The following is a 20,591-nucleotide window of genomic DNA, read 5'->3' on the forward strand; positions in this document are numbered from 1 at the left end:
TGCATTTTTGTTTTTAACGTCAACAGAACTCACTTCATCTTATGTGTTGCTCAAATTTGACTGTTCACTTAAAATTATGGCATATTGTACACAACTTTCTTGCCCAATTCAAACCATCATAATTAATACTTTTTTGACAGATTAACTTTTTCCATGAATTTTCTTCGCCATGAAAAAGAGAAAGGCTGGCAAGCATGGTTTCACTATCGCTATAAAGTAGTAACATAAATAACCAACATGTCTGATCGTTTATTAAAAATACATCAAGTTGACATAATGGTTAATAAATAAGATGTCTTTTGTTCCTCACTCATAACAAGTTTCATTTACACATTCAACATATTCACAAACAAAAATCATTATATAACAAAACAAAGTGTATATAACAGCACTAGATCCACTCTCTCTCGTCCTTAGAATCGCACTTCTACTCCTTCTCATCATTACACCTTTTTTTTCTCATCATTACAAAGTATAGCGCACAAACTTATCTTAACACTCTCTCATCATTAAAATCTTACTTCTCATTCTCATAATTACAAAATAGAGAAAAAATCTCACGTCCACTCAAATCTCAACATTACACTGTATAAGGTACAACCTCGCACCTATTTTCTCCCATCATAACAGAGTATATTGTACAAGCCTATCTTTACACTCTCATCATTAAAACCTTACTTCTCATTCTCATAATTACAAAATACAGAGAAAATCTCACGTCTACTCAATCTCATCATTACATATTACAATACATGTACTGTCTCCCCTTCCTCCTGTGTACAATAGCACTTCTATTTCTTTTCATCATTACAGGGTACAGAATACTTTCTCAATTTATATGTTCTATATACTCATTTGATACTGGAAACTTAATTTATCCAAAATTTCTATCTTGGAAACCAATTTTTACTATTTCCACTCTTTTTCATCCTGGACAGTTCATTTTTCGATCATTTTTATCCTGAAAACCAAGTTTTACATTTTTAATATTTTATACGGGAAATCAATTACTTTAATCGTTCTGAAATTTAATAAGGTCTTTCTCACGAATACCCAGGTCTTCTCCTCACATACACTGTCTACATGTATCTTCACACATATTGGAGCTTTTGTTTAGAAAACATGCTCATAAAAAATGTTATCATGTTTCTGAAATTATATGCTGGTTCAATTTCTACATTAAATATCAATTACTAAGAGATGAAAAAGCTGGATAAGAAAAGAAAGAAAACATGTGAGACATAAGACTTTCACACCTTTTTATTCTATAAAGACTCGGGACCAGTTTGCTCAAAGCAATGTAATTTTAATTGCACACTGAATACAATTTTCAATGTGACTACCGGGTATTTTTCATAACTGCTCGAATTTATTTATATAAATATTGCAATTTGTACCCATTTTTTTCAATTATCATCTGAAGATAAAGCTATTGAAAATATTTTAAATGAAGAGACAATAATACATTTTCAGAATTGTAGAATTGGAACAACGCTTTGGACAATTGACCCGAGATATTGAAATTTCTCTTTTTCTGACATGTTCCTTCAGTTTTTATTGTGAACCATTGAACTTTTTCTCCGGATTGCATACAGTGACTAGATGTTCTTCGCAGAGTAATGTGAGAAATTCACTGGTAACATATTTATCATAATTATTAATTATTTAACCCTTTCAACACTGTAGACCAAAATGGACTCCTCCAGATCAATGAATGGTAGAGTCCATTAAAGTTACATAGGGGTGAAAGGGTTAAGCTGATCATCTATCACATTTGTATCTATGGGAATTGAACCAGCAGTCAGGAAAGTAATTCTAGATAACCAGCCGAACACCACCAGTGAATGATCAAATCTGTGAAGTCAACATCAGCGATTCTGAAATAAAAGCAAAGGTACTTCAATTTATTGAAAACAGATAAGGAATTAAGAAAAATAAAATATGTGTAAATGTAAATTTTAACATGTACGATAAAACAGTCAAGGTCAAAAAAATTAGTTTAGCCGAGTATGAATTTATTGTATTAAAAACTACCCCAGTTAGTTAGGATTAATTCATTTTGCCTGCGGATAATCTGTCGATAAGATCTACTTCTACTTCTAAATGGTACTGACCAACTTCAACAATTTGAAGATAAAATGTCAGACGAGGAGTGAAACATGGAGAGAGATTGTTTTTAGAAGATACGAGATGGTCTAATTTGCGTTTGAAAAGCGACGGTAGAGGGCTGATTTGAATAATTCCGTTGTTGGGCTCGAAATAATGTCAGGTGGGAGTTTATTCCACTCGGGTATAGTTCGAGGGAAGAATGATGCCTTTCTGGGTTTTTGAGTAGGGAATTTGATACGAAAACTGGTGGTTTGTTTGGGATTTTCTAACTGTAGGGATTAATCTGTCTGATTTTATGATAGCGACTTTCTAGTTTACAATGTTATGAAGCATTGTCAGACAAGCATCTCTACGCCTATCTGCTAGAGGGCGCAGCTTTAGGTGGTCCAACATTTCTGACACCCTGGAGGTATGATGGTTGTACCTGTGCTTATTGAGCACATATCGCGCTGCCCTTCGCTGGATCATTTCCATCTTGTCAATATGTGTTTGGGTGTGAGGGTCCCATACTGTACAGGCATACTCAAGTGATGGTCGAACTAATGATTTGTATGCCTGTACTTTGGCTGATGTTGAGCCAATTTTAAGATTTCGTCTTAAAAAGCCTAGCGTAGAATTTGCTTTTGGGCAGATAGTATTTATATGTGAATCCCATTTAAGGTCAGATGATAGTGTTACACCCAGATACTTGACCTGACTAAGATGTTCCAGTATGTGTCCATGTAAAATATAATTATGGACTATTGGAGGTGTTTTTTTAGTCACCGACAACACATTGCATTTGTTTGGGTGGAAGATCATTTTCCATGTATTTTCCCAGAGGACTAGTTTGTCAAGATCTTTTTGAAGTGTTTCAGCATCACTGTTTGACTTGATAACTAGATATGCAATAGTGTCGTCTGCAAATAAACGGATTGCAGTATTTAGACCCACAGGGATATCGTTTATAAAGTAAAGAAATAAACTGGGTCATAAAACTGACCCCTGGGGTACCCCGGAATGGACATCGACAAAATCAGACTTCTCCCCTTCAACTACTTCTGTTTGAGTTCTACAGGTCAGGAAACTCTCAAACCAGTTTGCGACATTTCCACGCATACCATAATGTTTTAGTTTATGGTTTAGGAGAGAATGCCTTGTGATACATTTCTGAATGACCCCAAAATGTTTTGTTTTTTTAAAATCCTGTATCATTTTAAAAAAGATTACAATAAGATTCATGTGACCTTTTATTGCTGTAAAACTGTAATAAGCATCAATTGCAAAATCAAAAATTAGGCAAACAATTAATCCCTGTCCAACACCAAAGCAAAACACTAGAGGATCCCCGGATCTCACTGTAGTTTTTAATACCTAGAGTAACCTCCCCTTGATTTCGTTATGGATATAACAGTAGGAGGACTGGCCAGGAAACTACCGATGATAGTGACTCAGTGTAACTGTATTATGACCAGAAGTTCAGGGTTCAAATCCTATGACCAGAAGTTCAGGGTTCAAATCCTATGACCAGAAGTTCAGGGTTCAAATCCTATGACCAGAAGTTCAGGGTTCAAATCCTGGTCTGGCTCTAATGCATTTTCATTCTTTAGGATCCCTGTCTCACTGCACTGAGTTTTTCCGTTCAGATATAACTGTAGAACAATTGGGCCAGGACACTTCCGTTGAGCAGGTATTAGCTCAATCGGTTACAGCGATAGTTTATCAGCCAGAAGTTCAGGGTTCAAATCCTGGTCTGGCTCTATTGTATTTTCATTCTTTAGGATCCCTGTCTCACTGCACTGAGTTTTTCCTATGTGCGGTAACCTCCCCTTTACTTCCGTTTAGACTGTAGAACAATTGGGCCAGGACACTTCCTTAGACTCAATTGGTTAGAGTGATAGTTTATCAGCCTTAAGTTCAGGGTTCGAATCCCGATCTAGCCCCGCTGTGGGTTTTTTTACTCTCAGAATACCGTTGTTGATAATTTTGTTTATTTCAACTTTATTGTATTTCATAAAAGTCCTGAAAGGTATGGTTTTCTTTCAGAAATGATTTATTAAAGCTAGTCATGAAAAAAACCCACCAACAGTATGCAATATCGTAGTTAACAGCTTTTGGCAGTGGTAACGGGATTGTTTAACCATTATTTAATTATTTTGTTTTCATCTTTTTTTTCCCTTCAAAGTTCCATAGTGTATAGGTTTCTTTTCAGAAATTATATATTAAAGCTATTGTCATGCCCATAAAAAGTCTTAATTTCAGTTTTTGGCATTGAAATGAGGATCCTTAACATACTGAGTGAAACATAAATTAAAGTCAATGTAAACAACAACAGGAAAATAAATTTGCGTATTAAATGTAAGGAATATGCTTCAATTTGTACACATACACAATAACTGCATGTTATTTTATTTTGCTATTTTAAGATACATTGTATGTTGAAAAATTACCATTATAATTCAAGCGATGCCTCGAGGTAAAATAAAAGAGAGACGGTCTCCTAGCTCTCCCCACGACACTCGATTCGTCTGGAACACCACCACCCATGTAATAAGGATCGCAATCCAAACCACTGTCCCAATAATTGACCTGATCACATCTGGAACAAAAGAGGACAACTTTATTGACTACATCAACATGTAAACTTTATCTGAAACAACATTGATCCAACAGTAGAGAAAGCCGTTAATTTAGTTCAGGTTCGGTGGGTTCCTTTATCCCTTGCCTGGATACCAACCAGTATGCAGGGCGATTGAAGATTAGAGAAACTAAGAATAGGTGTCAATCGCAACAAGCTCAGGATAAGTTGATTCTTTGACATACCTTATAAAGAAACTTGTTGCGATTGACACCTATTCTTATCTGAAACAAGATACAAAGATTCTAAATGCCCACTCAATGTAAAAGGGTAAAATCTCATGCAGTTTTCCTCTACATTAAGATGCTAACAAGAGTACCGCGGGGCGGAACAATATACGCCATATAGTGTTATATACTTTCTTACATTGAAATAAGATCTGCATCATTCTAAGAGGGGTTAGCTAACATGCTATAAAAAATGTAGGAGAAAATCTCGGGACAAAAAATCAAATACTGAAATGAACAAAGGGCAAGAACTTTTGAAAAAATTGTTGAATCAAAACTCTTTTAAGGTAGACACAACTTCATATCATGATTATAATGTATACCAAGTTTCAAAGAGCTCCGTTGAAAAATGTAGGAGGAGATTGCCAGACAAAAATCAAAATACTGAAATGAACAAAGGGCAATAACTTTATGAAAAATTGCTGAATCAAAATTCCATTTAGGGAGACACAACTTCATATCATGATTATAATGTATACCAAGTTTCAAAGAGATCCGTTGAAAAATGTAGGAGGAGATTGCCAGACAAAAATCAAAATATTGAAATGAACAAAGGGCAATTACTTTATGAAAAATTGCTGAATCAAAATTCCTTTTAGGGAGACACAACTTCATATCATGATTATAATGTATACCAAGTTTCAAAGAGATCCGTTGAAAAATGTAGGAGGAGATTGCCAGACAAAAATCAAATACTGAAATGAACAAAGGGCAATAACTTTATGAAAATTGCTGAATCAAAATTCCTTTTAGGGAGACACAACTTCGTATCATGATTTTAATGTATACCAAGTTTCAAAGAGATTGGTCGAAAAATGTAGGAGGAGATTGCCGGACAAACAAAAGTTTACGCAAGACGGACGGACAGACAACCCCATACCGTGATATTGTACTTCCGTCAAATTTGACGGGCGTATAAAAACGAAGCAGTGTTCTTCTACCTGTTCTTTTAAAAGTAGATTTATATAGGGAAACAACATTGACCGTTTACAAAAATAAAAAAAAGTCCACTACACTTATAATTACATGTATCTTCAAGTGTAGTTTTTTTCTAGTTTACCTTACCAATTCCTGCTGATTTTTGAGAAAATCAACATGCAAAAATACATGCAAAACACAATCTTTATCTACAGATCAGACACATCTACCAGGTAAGGGGAGGTAATCATAATACACCACTTAATTATAGATAACAGCTGGTAAAGGTTCACTGTTCGTCACTTGTTTTACTAAAACTTACAGGTTCGTATCTGTTTTTGTTCATCATAACTGGAATGGATGAAAGCTTCCTTGAAAAACCAGATTGAATTTACAAACCAAAGGAACGGCAACATGGCAAACCCACCTGTAACAGAAACAAAACTCAAATACAGTGTCCAAATATATATACAAACAACATATTACTGTATTTCCATGTACAAAAATAGCTTTACATCATGAATATAAAGACTTAATTCTTAAATAAGCATCGCTTCTAATAATCTAGGTTATCGTAAAAGACTATTTATATATAACAAAAATGATGGAAATAAATCAAAATCATGATACATGTATCAAAATTATCAATTTATAGTTCTTTTATGGAACCAAATTACTCTCAGTCATGTATGTACACTTTGGACATCATTTCACAGTCTGCTAACACATGGTATATTTACATGTCAGGTACATGACCAGAGGCTATTGCATGGTATGCCGTTCTCACGTGCACTCACACATGCATTTTCATAGGGATCTTGATATTTTACAAATCATTATTTTCACAGGTAAGTAGACTGATTTGTAAAAACGATTTAATCGACAGAGCGAAACTTGCTCAACAGCGAAAAATCGTAACGCCCTCGAGCTTGTGAACTTGTGTAAGCACATGATATGTACATGTGAGGTCGGTACACAAAACACATACACCAGTCCGCATTCCATGTGTTTCATATATGACCCGGTCTCATGTCAGTATCTTCCCGTGAGTCTGTAACGTTTATGTCTATGAATTGGGAGCTTTATTACTGAAGTACATTTTACGTGTGATTATATATATTTCTCGGTAAAATCTCGATATTGGGTGTTGACATATATCATCGTCATGCACGTGTACTATTGTTTACCTGGTGTTACTATAAGATACACAATACAGAAATGACGACACAGTGTATGTACACATTTCGATCGAGATAATTGAGTCCGAGTTGTACTTTTTCCAGAAGTACGTCACGAAAATGGACACTGGTGACGATATGTGGAGCCACCTTCGGATGAATGATTTTAAATGTTTTCTGTTAAACTTACCAACATAGTACTTCCTGCACAGAGACAGTTTGTCCTCGTTGCTGACACGCTTAAGATCCATTTGTTTAAACTTTCGGCTGAAGTGAAAGTAGAGATTAATAGCATCAACGTTAACATGCAAAAATGCAAGTTATGTTTCATTTACTGGTAACATTCTTCTCAATATTTTTTTCAATTTGTCTTTAAACAAGAAAGAATCTGTATTACGAACAAAAGACAACTGAATTATTTAATTTGATATTGACCGAAAAAATAAAGTTCAAAATACATAATCTAAATATGAGTGAATATAAACATTCAATAGCTATAATGTTATATGACGTTTGGAAACACGGAGTTTCCATGTCATGCAGAGTACAAATAATTTAGACATTGTAATTCATATTGTTGAGGGAGTGAATCATAGATCAAATGTAACAATGAAATGGCGAATATACTATATGATAGATGGGGCGCTAGAAATATACTAGGTTGACTTGTCAATTCTTTTTCGTTTGAAACAAATTAGCCTAAATCGATATCACAAAAACTCTGTTTACCTCGATTTTCTAGTTTTTCTTCCTCGACACTGTTCCGTTCCTCACTTCCGTACTGTGTAAAACGTCATCAGTTTTGGTGTTTAATTATATCGAGGTCACACGCGCGCTTGGAATACTCTGCATAATGACAAACTTTGATCTGACCCTGTAAACCGTATGCTCGCACGAAAATGGCCGAATATTTGGCGTCGATTTTCGGCACAGAAAAAGATAAGTGAGTATCTCTAAAGAAGCGTTTTGTCGTTCTTCTTTTCTTCATTGCATACAATACAATAACACAGTAGCAATCTGTGATATGTGTTTTTCAGTTGGATTTAAGGCGCGGGTGTTTATTTAATTCCAAATACAGTCTCAAAATAAATCAATAAATTATTGGGCTTTCTGCAATACTTTGTCTTGAATAATAATACTTTCAAGACCATTCGGTATGAAGTTTCAGTACTAATGTATTGCTCTTAGCATTTATTGGATGATATATTTAAATATGAACTGATGAATCGTTTATTTAGATATGAAATAGTATTATTTATGGAGGGCTATATGAAAGTTTGTGTTGGCCGATTCACGACTCGGAAATGGGACGAATTGACTCAGGTAGCAAAACGTTGCACGCTAGTTCTGGCCAAAATTTAATACATATAATAATGAGTTACTTTGAAATGGGAATTTGGTCTCTGTAATATATGTTGACGATTAATGAAAAATGTGACACTAATAGTTTATATTCGACTAAATTTAACTCATCAAATCTGAAAGTATTCAAAAAAACTACAGCAGAGACTTTTTGTTTTTACTTATGACGAAGTTTTTACATCACAGTCCAATATCGATACACAGCATTTACTCCTCATTTATATATATGTATTGAATATGAAATAATATGCGTTTCTTCAATTTGCACAATGTGACATCAACGTTAACACCGTCACGCACGTACAATCAATGAGTTAAGTAATTAAACATAAAGACACACCTTTTGGAGAATTCCAACACTTTGTATTCAATTACTGTATATTTATAAGAGTATAACTTGATATTTTCTGTCAATATGAGTTGACATGGTAATATTAGAAGTAACACTGAAGGAAGTAAGATGTTATTTACAGATATAAGTATAGTGACTAGTATAGCTTTATAGACCAAGACATTAAACAACTGCAGTAGAGGAAAAATGCATTTGCCATGGTTCCAGTGAAATGCACTTCATGATATTATAATTTAGTACTCAATAAACAGATAAACATGTATAATACTTATATAGTACATGTACTTTTATCACCCCCTGGTTTATCTGGTCCTTGATACAGTGTAGTTACTAGTTCCAATCATACTTCAATAGATTGAATTTTGTCAGTAGGTGTTTATTTATACATTAAAGTTTATAACAAAAATGACTCTTTCCCTTTCAGAGTAAACTGTTCCTTTTACTTCAAGATCGGAGCATGTCGACACGGAGAAAGATGTTCACGTCTACATAACAAACCCACATTTAGTCAGGTATCTATGTACAGCTATCCATACTTAAATATTGTATGGAAATGGTCGCATTTAGTGACGTCTGAACCATGAAAATCATTGTCTGAATGGCAGCCAGATACTTTTGTAACATGAACCAGAATACATTTCTAATTTCTCTAGAAGTGATGTTGCATTTAATTGACGTTAAAAGCATACATTTTTAAAAAAGCATGCAAATCTGATGGTCAGATTTATAAGCTATTGATATGATTATCTTTTGGTTATATATTGAATTTCCTCACTTTATTCCATTTTCATTTTTAGCTTGTAAAATAAAAATAAATATATGTAAACTGAATTTTGCTATTAATTGTTTTTGAACAAAAAAATGGATTAAGTTGACGTTAACCTGTTTGACATAACTTTATAGTGTCTCTAATATTTCAGACCGTACTGATACAGAATCTGTACCTGAACCCACAGAATGCTGCCCTTACAGCTGATGGCTCTCACAGTGAGTAACACACATATCATAGGTCTAGGTGTCTACACACACTTGGTTTATCTTTTATTTTCAATGTCAGATTTCACCATTCCAAACCTGAAGATTGCTGTGTTTTGTAAAAAAAAAATGAAAGCTTTGTATCATACATTTTGGGGTAGGGCTTAGTAAGGTCAAAGATCTTATGCCAAATCCCTTTGATTGATCAATAAAATATGTTTGAATGAAATGATAGTACATGCAAACAGACTTCTGTTATTGCGACATGGAATAAAAAATTGCAAATTTCTGGATTGATGCCAAAATGTTTATATAATTATGCAACTTTCAAATGAAAGAACCATGTCCAAAGGTGAAGAACTTGATAGAAATATTTGAATGTTATATTCGAACTTTACCTTGATTTTGGTGGAAAGTTTCTATTCATGATATATACAAAACACAGCAGCTGAATGCTTCAAATGTACATTTTCTCTGGGTATTGTGGATGTATTCACTGTTGTAATAATTTAATTGTTGTAGACCAAACATCTCAGACTTTACACCAGAGATTTATGGAAAGTAGACTTTAGACATTATTCTGCAGTATATTATTCCCAGCCAGAAAAGATAAATGTCAGTTATGATCTGTTTTGGTAAACACTTTACCTATTACCTTGGTTTACAGGTACTGTATAGTACTGTAATGTTATAATATGGCTTGCATAGGACTTATTGAAATTTTTAATCCTTTTTCGGACTCTTTAGTTTACATTGTAAAGTCTGTTAGAAATTTATTTGTATCATGAAAAATCAAATTATATTAATGAAAATCAACCTGATTTAGGATTATTTTTCGTAATGAAAAGATATTGAGTAATCGCAAAAAGAATGAGACTGTGTGAGGGACAGCTGTAGGTCTGTTTCATTACTAGAAATCACCTACATTTTTTGAGATATGTGGATATATTTATCCAAATATATTTCAAAATGATGTATCAATATTTATGAATTTTACATCTTGTAAACTGAATCCTCACAAATGTTTATGACAAAGTTACAAAACAAAAAGTTACATTATACAGATCGGTCTGAAATCACAATTTGAAATGTTGTCGACTAGTTTGAGAATATTCGGAAAAATTGTTGTCACAATGTTTCATGCAATACGTCGTTTTCGAGAATCTTTTTGAAAATTTCTCTCCAGATTCAGCTGCATTTTAACTAAGTATGCATGTCATGTGATAGCGGGGCATATGTACTTCTGGCAAACAGTGATAATCTGATCACAGCAGTTAAAATAATGTACAGAAACAGTGGTTTGCAGTTTCCAACCGTATATCAGACGAGCGGGTACTAGTCTGTAGATAACTCTTTTATGAAGAATGCAAAGTTTGTGCCGTTTCCACCAAAATTTACCAAACTTACACTGCGATTAAGTTGGCTTACTACTGATTTACCTTCATACTAGAAGTATACATGCCCCCATATAATGTAAAACGTGATCACCAAATCAAGTGACTTTTGTTTCGGAAACTTGTATCTCGAAAACAACGTATTATAATTATATAAATATAAGTGTAGGATGCACAATGATATGTTTCTGTCACTTATAGTCTTTGTGTGATTTTTTGTTTATTTTTAGTGGTGTTGTATTTTATTTTCAATTTTTGTTTTAATTTCATTTATTTAATTTTCAGTTTCATTTTGTTTTGTTTGTAGTGCCTACAGCCTGGATTACTATAATTTCTACAGTCATATGGGATGATCCATTAATTATGCATGCCATATATAGATGTATTTAATTTATAAACATAGTTTCTCTTCAACAGGGGCAAAACAAGTTACAGTACTTGGGGGAAAAAAATTGGATCAGATGTAAAATTATGCAGTGTTGTAAAGTTGAACCCACTCATAGAAATAATACCCTAGCTTTAAAATATAGCATTGAAGACAGAAAACAACAATAATTTGTGAAATTTATTTATGAATTGCTGTTATTCTGGCAATTGACATATGTAACAATATTCGCTTATGTATTATTGCGTTCGTAAATGAGCTCTTCTTTTTTTTTTTTTAAAAAGTAGAATTTGAAACATGGAAATGTCAAATTTTGCGCATGTAAATATTATTAATCTTAAACCCTGGAATGGTCACAGAGATAAGTGTAGTATAATAATGTTATTGACAGCATCAACGTAACTTTATATAAGAAGATCTGAAGAATGTATTGATCCAAACATTTTGCCCCTGTTGAGATAGACTGCCTTGTTTTGTTTCCCTATCAGTGTAGTGCACGAACCTGTAGCTTGTGTGGTGTTTGTGTATGACCTCTGATCAGCTATGCATGCTTGCTTCAGTGAAGGTCCCTGTGTGGCAGGTTGTTGTGGAGGTAATTAACAATCAAAACATATATATACCAAGTAAACAATCAATTTGAATCTTACATCATCATGTAAGCGTCTGTAAACATGGACATTTTCATGCATTGGTACATATTTAATACGGTAATCTATAGGTATGTTTATAATGTACTGTACTTACTATTTCCTCACAAATTTGCCATTCACTGCTTAAAATTGTTAATAGATACTATCCCCTATACTATGTCAGGATATTGATCATTTTCTGTGGCTAATATAAGGGGAAATTTTGTTCATTTTACATGATTTTTACATCAAGAAATTCAAAAAAGTTTATAATGCTACTGTAATTTTTGTAGATTTTTTTCAGAGGAGTACTGATTTAAAAAAAAAACATAGAAAATTGTTAAGTTTTCTTTCTCAAAAGGGAATGTTAATGATAAGAGAAAGGATTTTTGTCTCCAGGGGAGATTTATCCATAAACATGTGTACAATGTACATACCCGTATAGAGAGTTAATAAGATTTTGACATAGATTGTCTTTGGGCTCCAAAAAAATATTTGTGAAACCTGTTTTAAGTGATATCATGAAATTTACATGCAGTGAAAATATCCATGTTTACAACCAATTATTTCACATAAAAATTCTTAACTTTTTTTTTTTTAATTTGTTTGTTAAAATTGCATTCTGAAAAGGAATTTGTATAAACATGTACATTAATTTATACTGCTGGAGTGATATCTGGTATTAGAAAAAGATTATTTATCTGGAATTATTTAAATAACAAGATATATGATGTAATAGTAATTAATTATTACATATCTTGAATTTGAGTTAAATGTTGAAATATTTAAAAAACAAATTAAGTCAATCAATGATTTTATATATGTGTACTTTATCTGTTTACAAGCTTGCTAAAATGGACTAATCTAGGGTTTGTACCGTGCTAGACATATGATCGGATCATTATTCCTTTTGTTCGGAATGCTTTGATACTAATAACTTTGTTAATAGTTATTAATTCCATATTTAAGGCCAAATAACGACAAAATTGTTTCAGCTTTTTATGAAAACGTATTGAGCAGGAATGTTCAACTTTTCCCTGATTTCATGTTACCTGTTGTTTATAAAGCAACGTCGCAAGTTTTCAGACATGTGAAGTGTTGATGAAGTAAGAATTTCATTACTTTTTACAAGTTCAAAAATAGATATAAATTATGCCACAATGGGCAGGAACTTGTCTCTGACAAAACTTTTTCTCACTTAGTGAATACAATAGCATACATTATAACTTACCAGAGGGTGTAGTGACCACCAAATTTTAACACTTTTAAGACTGGATGATCTTTTGGCTTCAAATTAAAGGAACTTTTATATAAATATGAATCTGAAATTCATTCATTACTAGAGATGTGGTAACACATACAAACATTGTATGAAATGTTTATATTTTGAGTCTCGTGTAGAGGATCATAAATGATCCACACCAGAAATAAACTTAACTTATTTATAAAAAATAGTTCTACATGTAGCTGTCTCGGTAATAATAATAAATAAGTTTGTTATTATACTCCCCCGCAACAAAGTTATTAGAGATGGGGTATACTCGAATCTGGTTGTCCGTCGGTCTGTATTTAAACCATCTTATCCGCACAACTCCTCCTACACTTTTCAACTAAATTACATGAAACTTCACTGTTGCAATCAATACACTCTGGAGTTGTGCACCTATTTTCAATATTTTGATAACAATATCTTTATGGGAGTTATGCCCCTTTTTACAAAAGATAGCCAATGATGCTGCAGTCAACACACTCTGAAGTTGAACACCTGTGATTAATATTTTGATTCATCTATGTGGGGGGGGGGGGGGGGGGGGGGGTCATCCCCTTAAGTTTAAAAAAAAATGTTCACACAACTCCTCAAACTATTGTACCGATTTGAACGACGCTTGGCACACAGAACCCTTACATCAAGGGGATGTTCATAAAGTATTTTTGGGGACGATTTATGGGGCCATATTTATGCTTAATTCCCAAATTTGCAGTTAACTCCTGAAAGTTTCTTTCCCAATTAGAATATTTTCTTCTCGAAATGAGATAAAAAGGCCCCATCCTAAATTAATGGAAAATAACCCTGCCTTCTATTTATTATTGGAAGTGGAAATTATTTAGCAGTTTCAAATCGCCAATCATATTTTACTCTCGTCAATGGCGCCAGCCCTGTATTTATATAGGTCATAATGATCACCATTTTAAAAAGGCGGACTTAATATAATGGTTCAGGAGCTAATAAGAATTTTTCATACAAGTTAAAACTCAGTGGAAAGCTATAGATGTGTTGTTTTAATTGCACTACAGACAAAAAGTGTGTTTGGGGAAAATTTGCATCTGAGAACTAAATTTTTTGATAACACATACAGGTATACATGAACTGCAAGAAGGAGTACTAATATTTTGAGAGAAAAAAATTAAAGTAAAAAAGAAATTTTTGGAGCTCTTTATCTGAATTAAAATACAGCATTGTCAATATATATACTGGTATATGTAACTGTTCAAAACAGAATGTTTTTTATTTGGCCTTGTATGAATTAACCACACTGTATGTTTGATTGTGAGCGCTAACATGTTTGTTTCAGTCGCTATGGACGATGTGGAGGCGCAACAGGACTATGATGATTTTTTTGAGGAAGTATTTTGTGAATTAGAAGACAAGGTAAAGTCTTGCTCATATTGAGAACTTTAACATGTGATGATTGTATACCAGAGTCTCGGCCAAAATACCGCAAGTTCCTATTCCTGTTTTCTCCAAATCTCTGTTGCCGTAATTTATTTTATAATGCGGCTGAATATGTTTTGCATTAATCTTTGATTTTATCCTCCCAAACAAATTTGTCACACAAAGTTTCACAGATAATTTGATCATGCTCATCTGACAGATGGTCTAAACTACAACGTTATTTTTGTCCTGCACCGTTTAATAGTGGTTACGAACATTTTTCGTAAAAGAGAATTTATTGGAATAAGTCTAGAATTTCAATTTCAATTGAATTGGTGAAGACTTAATTATGAACTTGTATATATATTTGGTGAGAGCTTGGTGTAGATCTGATATACATTTCGTATGAGTGTATCTAGTTATATCTACCGTCTTGAACAAACAGAATTATCATGATGGGAGGTTTTGGACAGTTAATATAAGAGTATCAGCTTTACAGTTGACAATCAAGGAAGGCATTGTCTTTCTCTACTTATACAAAAATCTTGAATTTATACAAAATTGATGAATTTGTATCAAGACAGTATATCTAGAACACTCTAGTATAACCTTAATCTGATTTCCTTAATTTCAGATGACATTACATAGGCAGCGGAGAACTTTTTTTTCTCAGTCAAGATTGTTCATATATTCTTTATGAGTGATGGGTATTTGTACCACATTGGTAAAACCGTACACATTCTGATCAATTGTTCTCATAACATTTTCCATCACGACATTTTCAAAAGTGCAATTCACATAAAAGATCAATTTGAAAATTTGAATAGATAATTTCATAAATTTCTCAAATTTTCTTGACTTTGAAAATTAATTTTCTTCAAACCCTGACCATTTACTGTAAATATGTTATTTTTTTAACCTTTTTAGATTTGGAGGGGGGGGGGTGCAAAACAGAAATGGAATTGTATTGTTGTATGCAACGTTCATTTAATGGTTTGCATTTGAAAAGTGTTTTAATTGATGAGGTCAATTAAAATAATATACATCATATTTGGTCACGGTTTACGCTGTCTTACGGTCATGATGCAGAGGAAACCAGTTAGCCAATCAAACTGCAGCATCAACAGAAAGAAGCCAATCAAATGGCAGTATAAAGTCCGTTGAAACTTATTGGGGACAGGACACATATGAGTTACTTTGAGTGCTTGTTTTTGTTTTTAGTCCAAATGGATGAGTTAGCTATACAGCAGCACTATGATGAGTTCTTTGAAGAAGTCTATGTAGAAATGGAGAAGGTAGGCAACCTCAATGTCATATTCCTCTTGAATGTAATGTATAGTACACATGTATATGGAAAGTGAAAGTAAACCTTCCCATGATGCATTGGTCATGGAAAGTGAAAGTAGTTTGACATGGGGCATTTTTGATCAACCATTTGGAATCATCTAGCCACCGCAATCATGCATAAACATTTGAAGTTTGAAATGATAATGACAGAAAATCAAAACTTACAAAACATGTACATGTAAAAGGATGTTTTCTGTTAAGCTCGTATTTTGCTATGACCATGTCCATGTTTCATTTGTTAAAAGAAAACAGCCCTTATGTCTTATACTTACATCAAAAACAACTGTCTGGAGTTTGCTATATTAAAATGAACAAAATAAGCAGGTCAGCTACAGTAGGAATTCCAGGTAAGATTAAGATTGACTGGTCAAAATACATGTATAAATGTCCCTGTAAATTTATGACAAGTCAAACAGCAGAGTCAGTGTCAATCCAAAATCTGAGATAGCTTTTTACCAAACTTGAATTTGCTTGAAATATTTTCGCTAAGTTCTACTGAATTTATTGAAGAAAGAAATGTTCATGGTAGACTAAGCAGTGTAAGACAAAATCCATTTGATAATTTGTTAAAATTCCTTTTTGTTTACTTTTTTTAAAATTAGAAAATTATTCTGCCGTCAAAACTCTTTATGAATTGATTACTGGTTAGGGATACAGGCAGATCAGAAAAATGTTAAATAATATAAACAAGTGCACGGTTGGGCTTGTTTTCAGATCAATTTTCATATATAGTGATCTGTGACATGGCTCTGTCCGTTTCTTGCTTTGTAAAAGCATAGTTCTGTTGGCTTCTTGTTTTAAAACATGCAGAATTTAAACTCATGGCATGAAAGCCCGTCATTAGAGATATTAGTATGGATCAATCAATTTTGCAGATTTCTTAAGTATACGCCCTGTCTTTCCAGCAGTGGTAATTTGTATTTAGGTGAAAAGATAGAAGTGTGGGTGGAATTTGCAGTTTCGTGATTGTATTGAATAATTTCACTTTCATATATACAGAGAAGTGTTGATCACAGGTAAAACACAGGTAAAGTGAAAGTAGACACGTAATTGTTTTATGTGATTTCAGTATGGTGAAATCGAAGAAATGAACGTCTGTGACAACCTTGGAGATCACCTGGTGGGGAACGTCTACGTAAAGGTAATGTTACTACAACGGTGTAGGTGTTTTACCACAGGTGCTGGACACAAAAGCATAACAATGATATATATATATTATATAATAGCTATATTTTCAATTATAGTATATCAGTTCTATCTTCTTTTAATATGATGTATATGTACATGTAACTGTTCTGTTTCACTGTGTCTTGATAAAGGAGCAGATCGCTCTGAAAATTTGACAACCTAAACTTGTCCACACTGTTGGAATTACTTCTTTGCCCCATATTATATAATTAGTATTTATGTATAATGAATACATACACATATAAGCTTTTGTGTGTCCAGCACTGACGTGGTTTCTTATCCCAATCTGTGTAGATGAATTTACCATATGTTTAAGTCGGGCCTTCATTGGTGAAAATGACTTTACAGTACTTTTCGATGTTATGTTGAAAGTCAACTTGCTTTGTGATGTTGTACATGTGTTTCCAAAAGATTTCTTCTCATTTGGAGACAGGAATCATACATAATGTGAAAGTTCTCCTAGAAACTGGTTCCTGAACAAATGGTGATAGGTTTATGATCATTTTTAAATCTCATTAATTAATTTCCAAATTGTAGAGACTTTGTAATCTTTGTGTCAGTATTACAGATATTAGAATTGAAATTTGACAAACTTGGGTCAGTGTAATAATCAACCTTCATGTGCACTTGTTGGCGAACTTAGCAATATTGATGTGTGTATTCTGAAAATATTTCTTTTACCATATGCAAGTCCCAGCACATTCCAATTCAGATATAAATTCTGCAGTAAGATTTAATAAAAATACATTTGACCAACCTATATTTTCGCAGTAAATGTTGAAAATTTTCATAATCTCTAGCATTAAATCAACTGGCACCTGCAGGTAGTCAGGCTCATGGAACTGATATACATGTACCTCTGTGATGATTAAGCCTTTGTGTCGCAGTATAAATTGTTATATAACCAAGATTATTTGTTACAGTACCGCTATGAAGAGGATGCTGAGAAGGGAATGAATGACTTGAACAACCGTTGGTTCAATGGTAGGCCTGTGCATTCAGAGTTATCTCCCGTCACAGACTTTCGGGAGGCATGCTGTCGACAGTACGAGATGGGGTATGCTAAATCTTCCCGGTTTATTAAAACTTAAATTTTCCGAACAAATTTTGATATCAGTACCGGTCACTGTTAACTCATCGACCCCTGGAGACACATTTGAGCTCTTCCAATTCAAAGGTTGGAATGGTTCATTATAAAATTTCAGGGGTGAATGAGTTAATGACCCATAGATGTGGCACAAAGTTTTTATTTGTCAAAATAAAATAACATAATTTCTTATTGAAGAGTCATGATCAGGTGGTGAGAAATTGTATTGGTATTAAACTTAAAAGCTTGTAAGTAGACTTAGAACATTTCTATAAGCTGATGTTTATTTTCATTGCATGTTTTGAAAGTTTTCACAAATCCTGACGCACTGTATTCTGTGAAACTTTGCTCCATCCAATTAAATCCATGTTCACCTAGTGTTAATTTCGCCCTTCCCATGTACTACCCCATTCACTGTCATGATGAAAGGCTAAAATCAAACTTCAGCGAATATTTCCCAGTACATGTATATAGTAATCTCTACTAGGCTAGATAAGTGAAACTGTACACACCTGATTTTGATGATCTTAATTAAACATGGTATGAACTTTATTGACTATTAACTCATTCACCCCTGAAATTTCATAATGAACTTTTCCAACCATTGAATTGGAAGAATTCAAATGTGTTTTCATGCGTGAATGAGTTAAAGTACAAATTTACATTTAGTGTAACATCAGACATGTACATTTCCATGTTGCAACATGACTCGTTGAACTGAATTGAGACAGATTTTACTATTTATAAAATTTGATCGGGGGAGTTTCCTGAAATTGTTTTGCAGTACCGTCAATCATCAAAAGTCCAAAAGTTCTTCATCAGATCTGTTTTGTTTTTTCTTACAGAGAATGCACCCGAGGGGGATTCTGCAACTTCATGCACTTGAAGCCAATATCGAGGGAGCTCAGACGTGAACTGTATGGCCGAAGCAGGAAGAAGAGAAGGTGTGTATCATATATTGAAACTTTTTTTTTTATCAGTATTAGCTAAAAAGTCTTACTCTTTAAAATTGAAATAAAACAAAATCTAACTTGGCTTCTGTGTATGTTCTGAGTGTGAAATTAATTTGAACAAAACACATTTTTAACTGACAAATTTTTCTATTTTCGGTTACCGAATTATAATATTGATTTGTTTCTGTCACAAAGGTCAAGGTCAAGGTCACCACCTACACGGGGCCGTAGCAGGAGCCGAGAGCGAAAGAGGTCACGTAGTCGTGAGAGGAATAGGTCCGCATCTCCTCGTGGGGGCCGAGAACGTCGGGGCAGAAAGGAGCGAGACGGTCGTCAGGGACGATACTAAACAACAGATGACGAATTGTTGTACCAACTTTTCTACGTACCATTGTTTTTACCTTTTGTCCATCAAGTGAACATTCATCGACATCATACACTCAAATGGACATTAAATTCATTGTCGGTGGAGTTTCTTTATCATAGAAAACTGTGTGATATAGTGGAAAACACCTGAGATAGGTTTCTCAGATTGATGATGGACCCAAGTTGAAACTACATAGTTCAATTTTCATCACCATAAAGGGCTGTTCTGCAGACAGTAAAAAAAAGTACTCTGCTGAACTCTTGACAACTTCAGTTGTACCGTTTGATATTTGTAGGTCACACATTATCAATATCCGTTAATACATTATCATGACATTGAGTAATGCACACCTTTGCGTTTTGAATACAGATTTTATTTACGATTATTTTGCGAGTTCGGTATCTCAGAACTGGATTGGTGTCGCGCAGATCGTTTTTATTTTTCAACTTAACTCATCAATATCAATGTCACTTGTGTTTTGTTTCATCATGGAAGTGAAATAAAATTTATTCAGCTACAATTAATTTCTTTCATTTCTTGTATATTGTAACAATACTGGTGATTATACCCAGGTAATTCATATTTTACCTGACAATGGTTTTGTGCATGTAGCATGAGTAATCTTTTAGGTCAAAACAAGGATTTTTCCTCATAATCTTTTGTTGGTGAATATTATAATAAGTTATTTCATTGAAAACAATACTGGTTTATTATTATTTACATATTTATATAACATTCAAGCTTCAGATATGTATTAAGGTAGGTAATGAAGTTTAGCGTTGGAATCTATACATACATACACAATAACTACTACAGATAATGATGTAACCTAAATAGAAAATCAGAAATC

At 33.4% G+C, this 20,591-nt stretch overlaps 2 protein-coding genes across 2 annotated transcripts; one reads left to right on the forward strand and one right to left on the reverse strand.

The window, feature by feature from the left end:
* Positions 1-236: 236 nt before the first annotated feature.
* Positions 237-7,859, reverse strand: LOC110462121 (gamma-secretase subunit PEN-2-like). The gene is made up of 5 exons (XM_021515956.1): positions 7,779-7,859; positions 7,240-7,316; positions 6,194-6,298; positions 4,539-4,687; positions 237-1,877 (listed from the first exon to the last, which is right to left on the reverse strand). The coding sequence occupies exons 2-4, from the start codon at positions 7,298-7,300 to the stop codon at positions 4,548-4,550; spliced, it is 306 nt and encodes a 101-aa protein (XP_021371631.1). The 5' UTR covers positions 7,301-7,316; positions 7,779-7,859; the 3' UTR covers positions 237-1,877; positions 4,539-4,547.
* Positions 7,860-7,884: 25 nt separating this feature from the next.
* LOC110462120 (splicing factor U2AF 35 kDa subunit-like) lies at positions 7,885-20,270 on the forward strand. Its single transcript, XM_021515955.1, has 8 exons — positions 7,885-7,992; positions 9,188-9,275; positions 9,684-9,750; positions 16,021-16,094; positions 17,216-17,287; positions 18,258-18,391; positions 19,267-19,365; positions 19,570-20,270. The coding sequence occupies exons 1-8, from the start codon at positions 7,949-7,951 to the stop codon at positions 19,721-19,723; spliced, it is 732 nt and encodes a 243-aa protein (XP_021371630.1). The 5' UTR covers positions 7,885-7,948; the 3' UTR covers positions 19,724-20,270.
* Positions 20,271-20,591: the final 321 nt, after the last annotated feature.

The sequence above is a fragment of the Mizuhopecten yessoensis genome, unplaced genomic scaffold (genome assembly GCF_002113885.1).
Source record: "Mizuhopecten yessoensis strain PY_sf001 unplaced genomic scaffold, ASM211388v2 scaffold10751, whole genome shotgun sequence".
Taxonomy (NCBI): Eukaryota; Metazoa; Mollusca; class Bivalvia; order Pectinida; family Pectinidae; genus Mizuhopecten; species Mizuhopecten yessoensis.

Bases quoted from the DNA above. Each gene is read 5' to 3' on its own strand.
- LOC110462120 (XM_021515955.1), top strand. From the start codon at position 7,949: ATGGCCGAATATTTGGCGTCGATTTTCGGCACAGAAAAAGATAA. The intron at 9,751-16,020 runs GTGAGTAACACA...TTTTGTTTTTAG, and splicing joins TACAGCTGATGGCTCTCACA to TCCAAATGGATGAGTTAGCT. The intron at 18,392-19,266 runs GTATGCTAAATC...TTTTTCTTACAG, and splicing joins TGTCGACAGTACGAGATGGG to AGAATGCACCCGAGGGGGAT.
- LOC110462121 (XM_021515956.1), bottom strand. From the start codon at position 7,300: ATGGATCTTAAGCGTGTCAGCAACGAGGACAAACTGTCTCTGTGCAGG. The intron at 6,299-7,239 runs GTAAGTTTAACA...TTTCTGTTACAG, and splicing joins GTGCAGGAAGTACTATGTTG to GTGGGTTTGCCATGTTGCCG. The intron at 4,688-6,193 runs GTAAGTTTTAGT...CTTTTGTTCCAG, and splicing joins ACAAAAACAGATACGAACCT to ATGTGATCAGGTCAATTATT.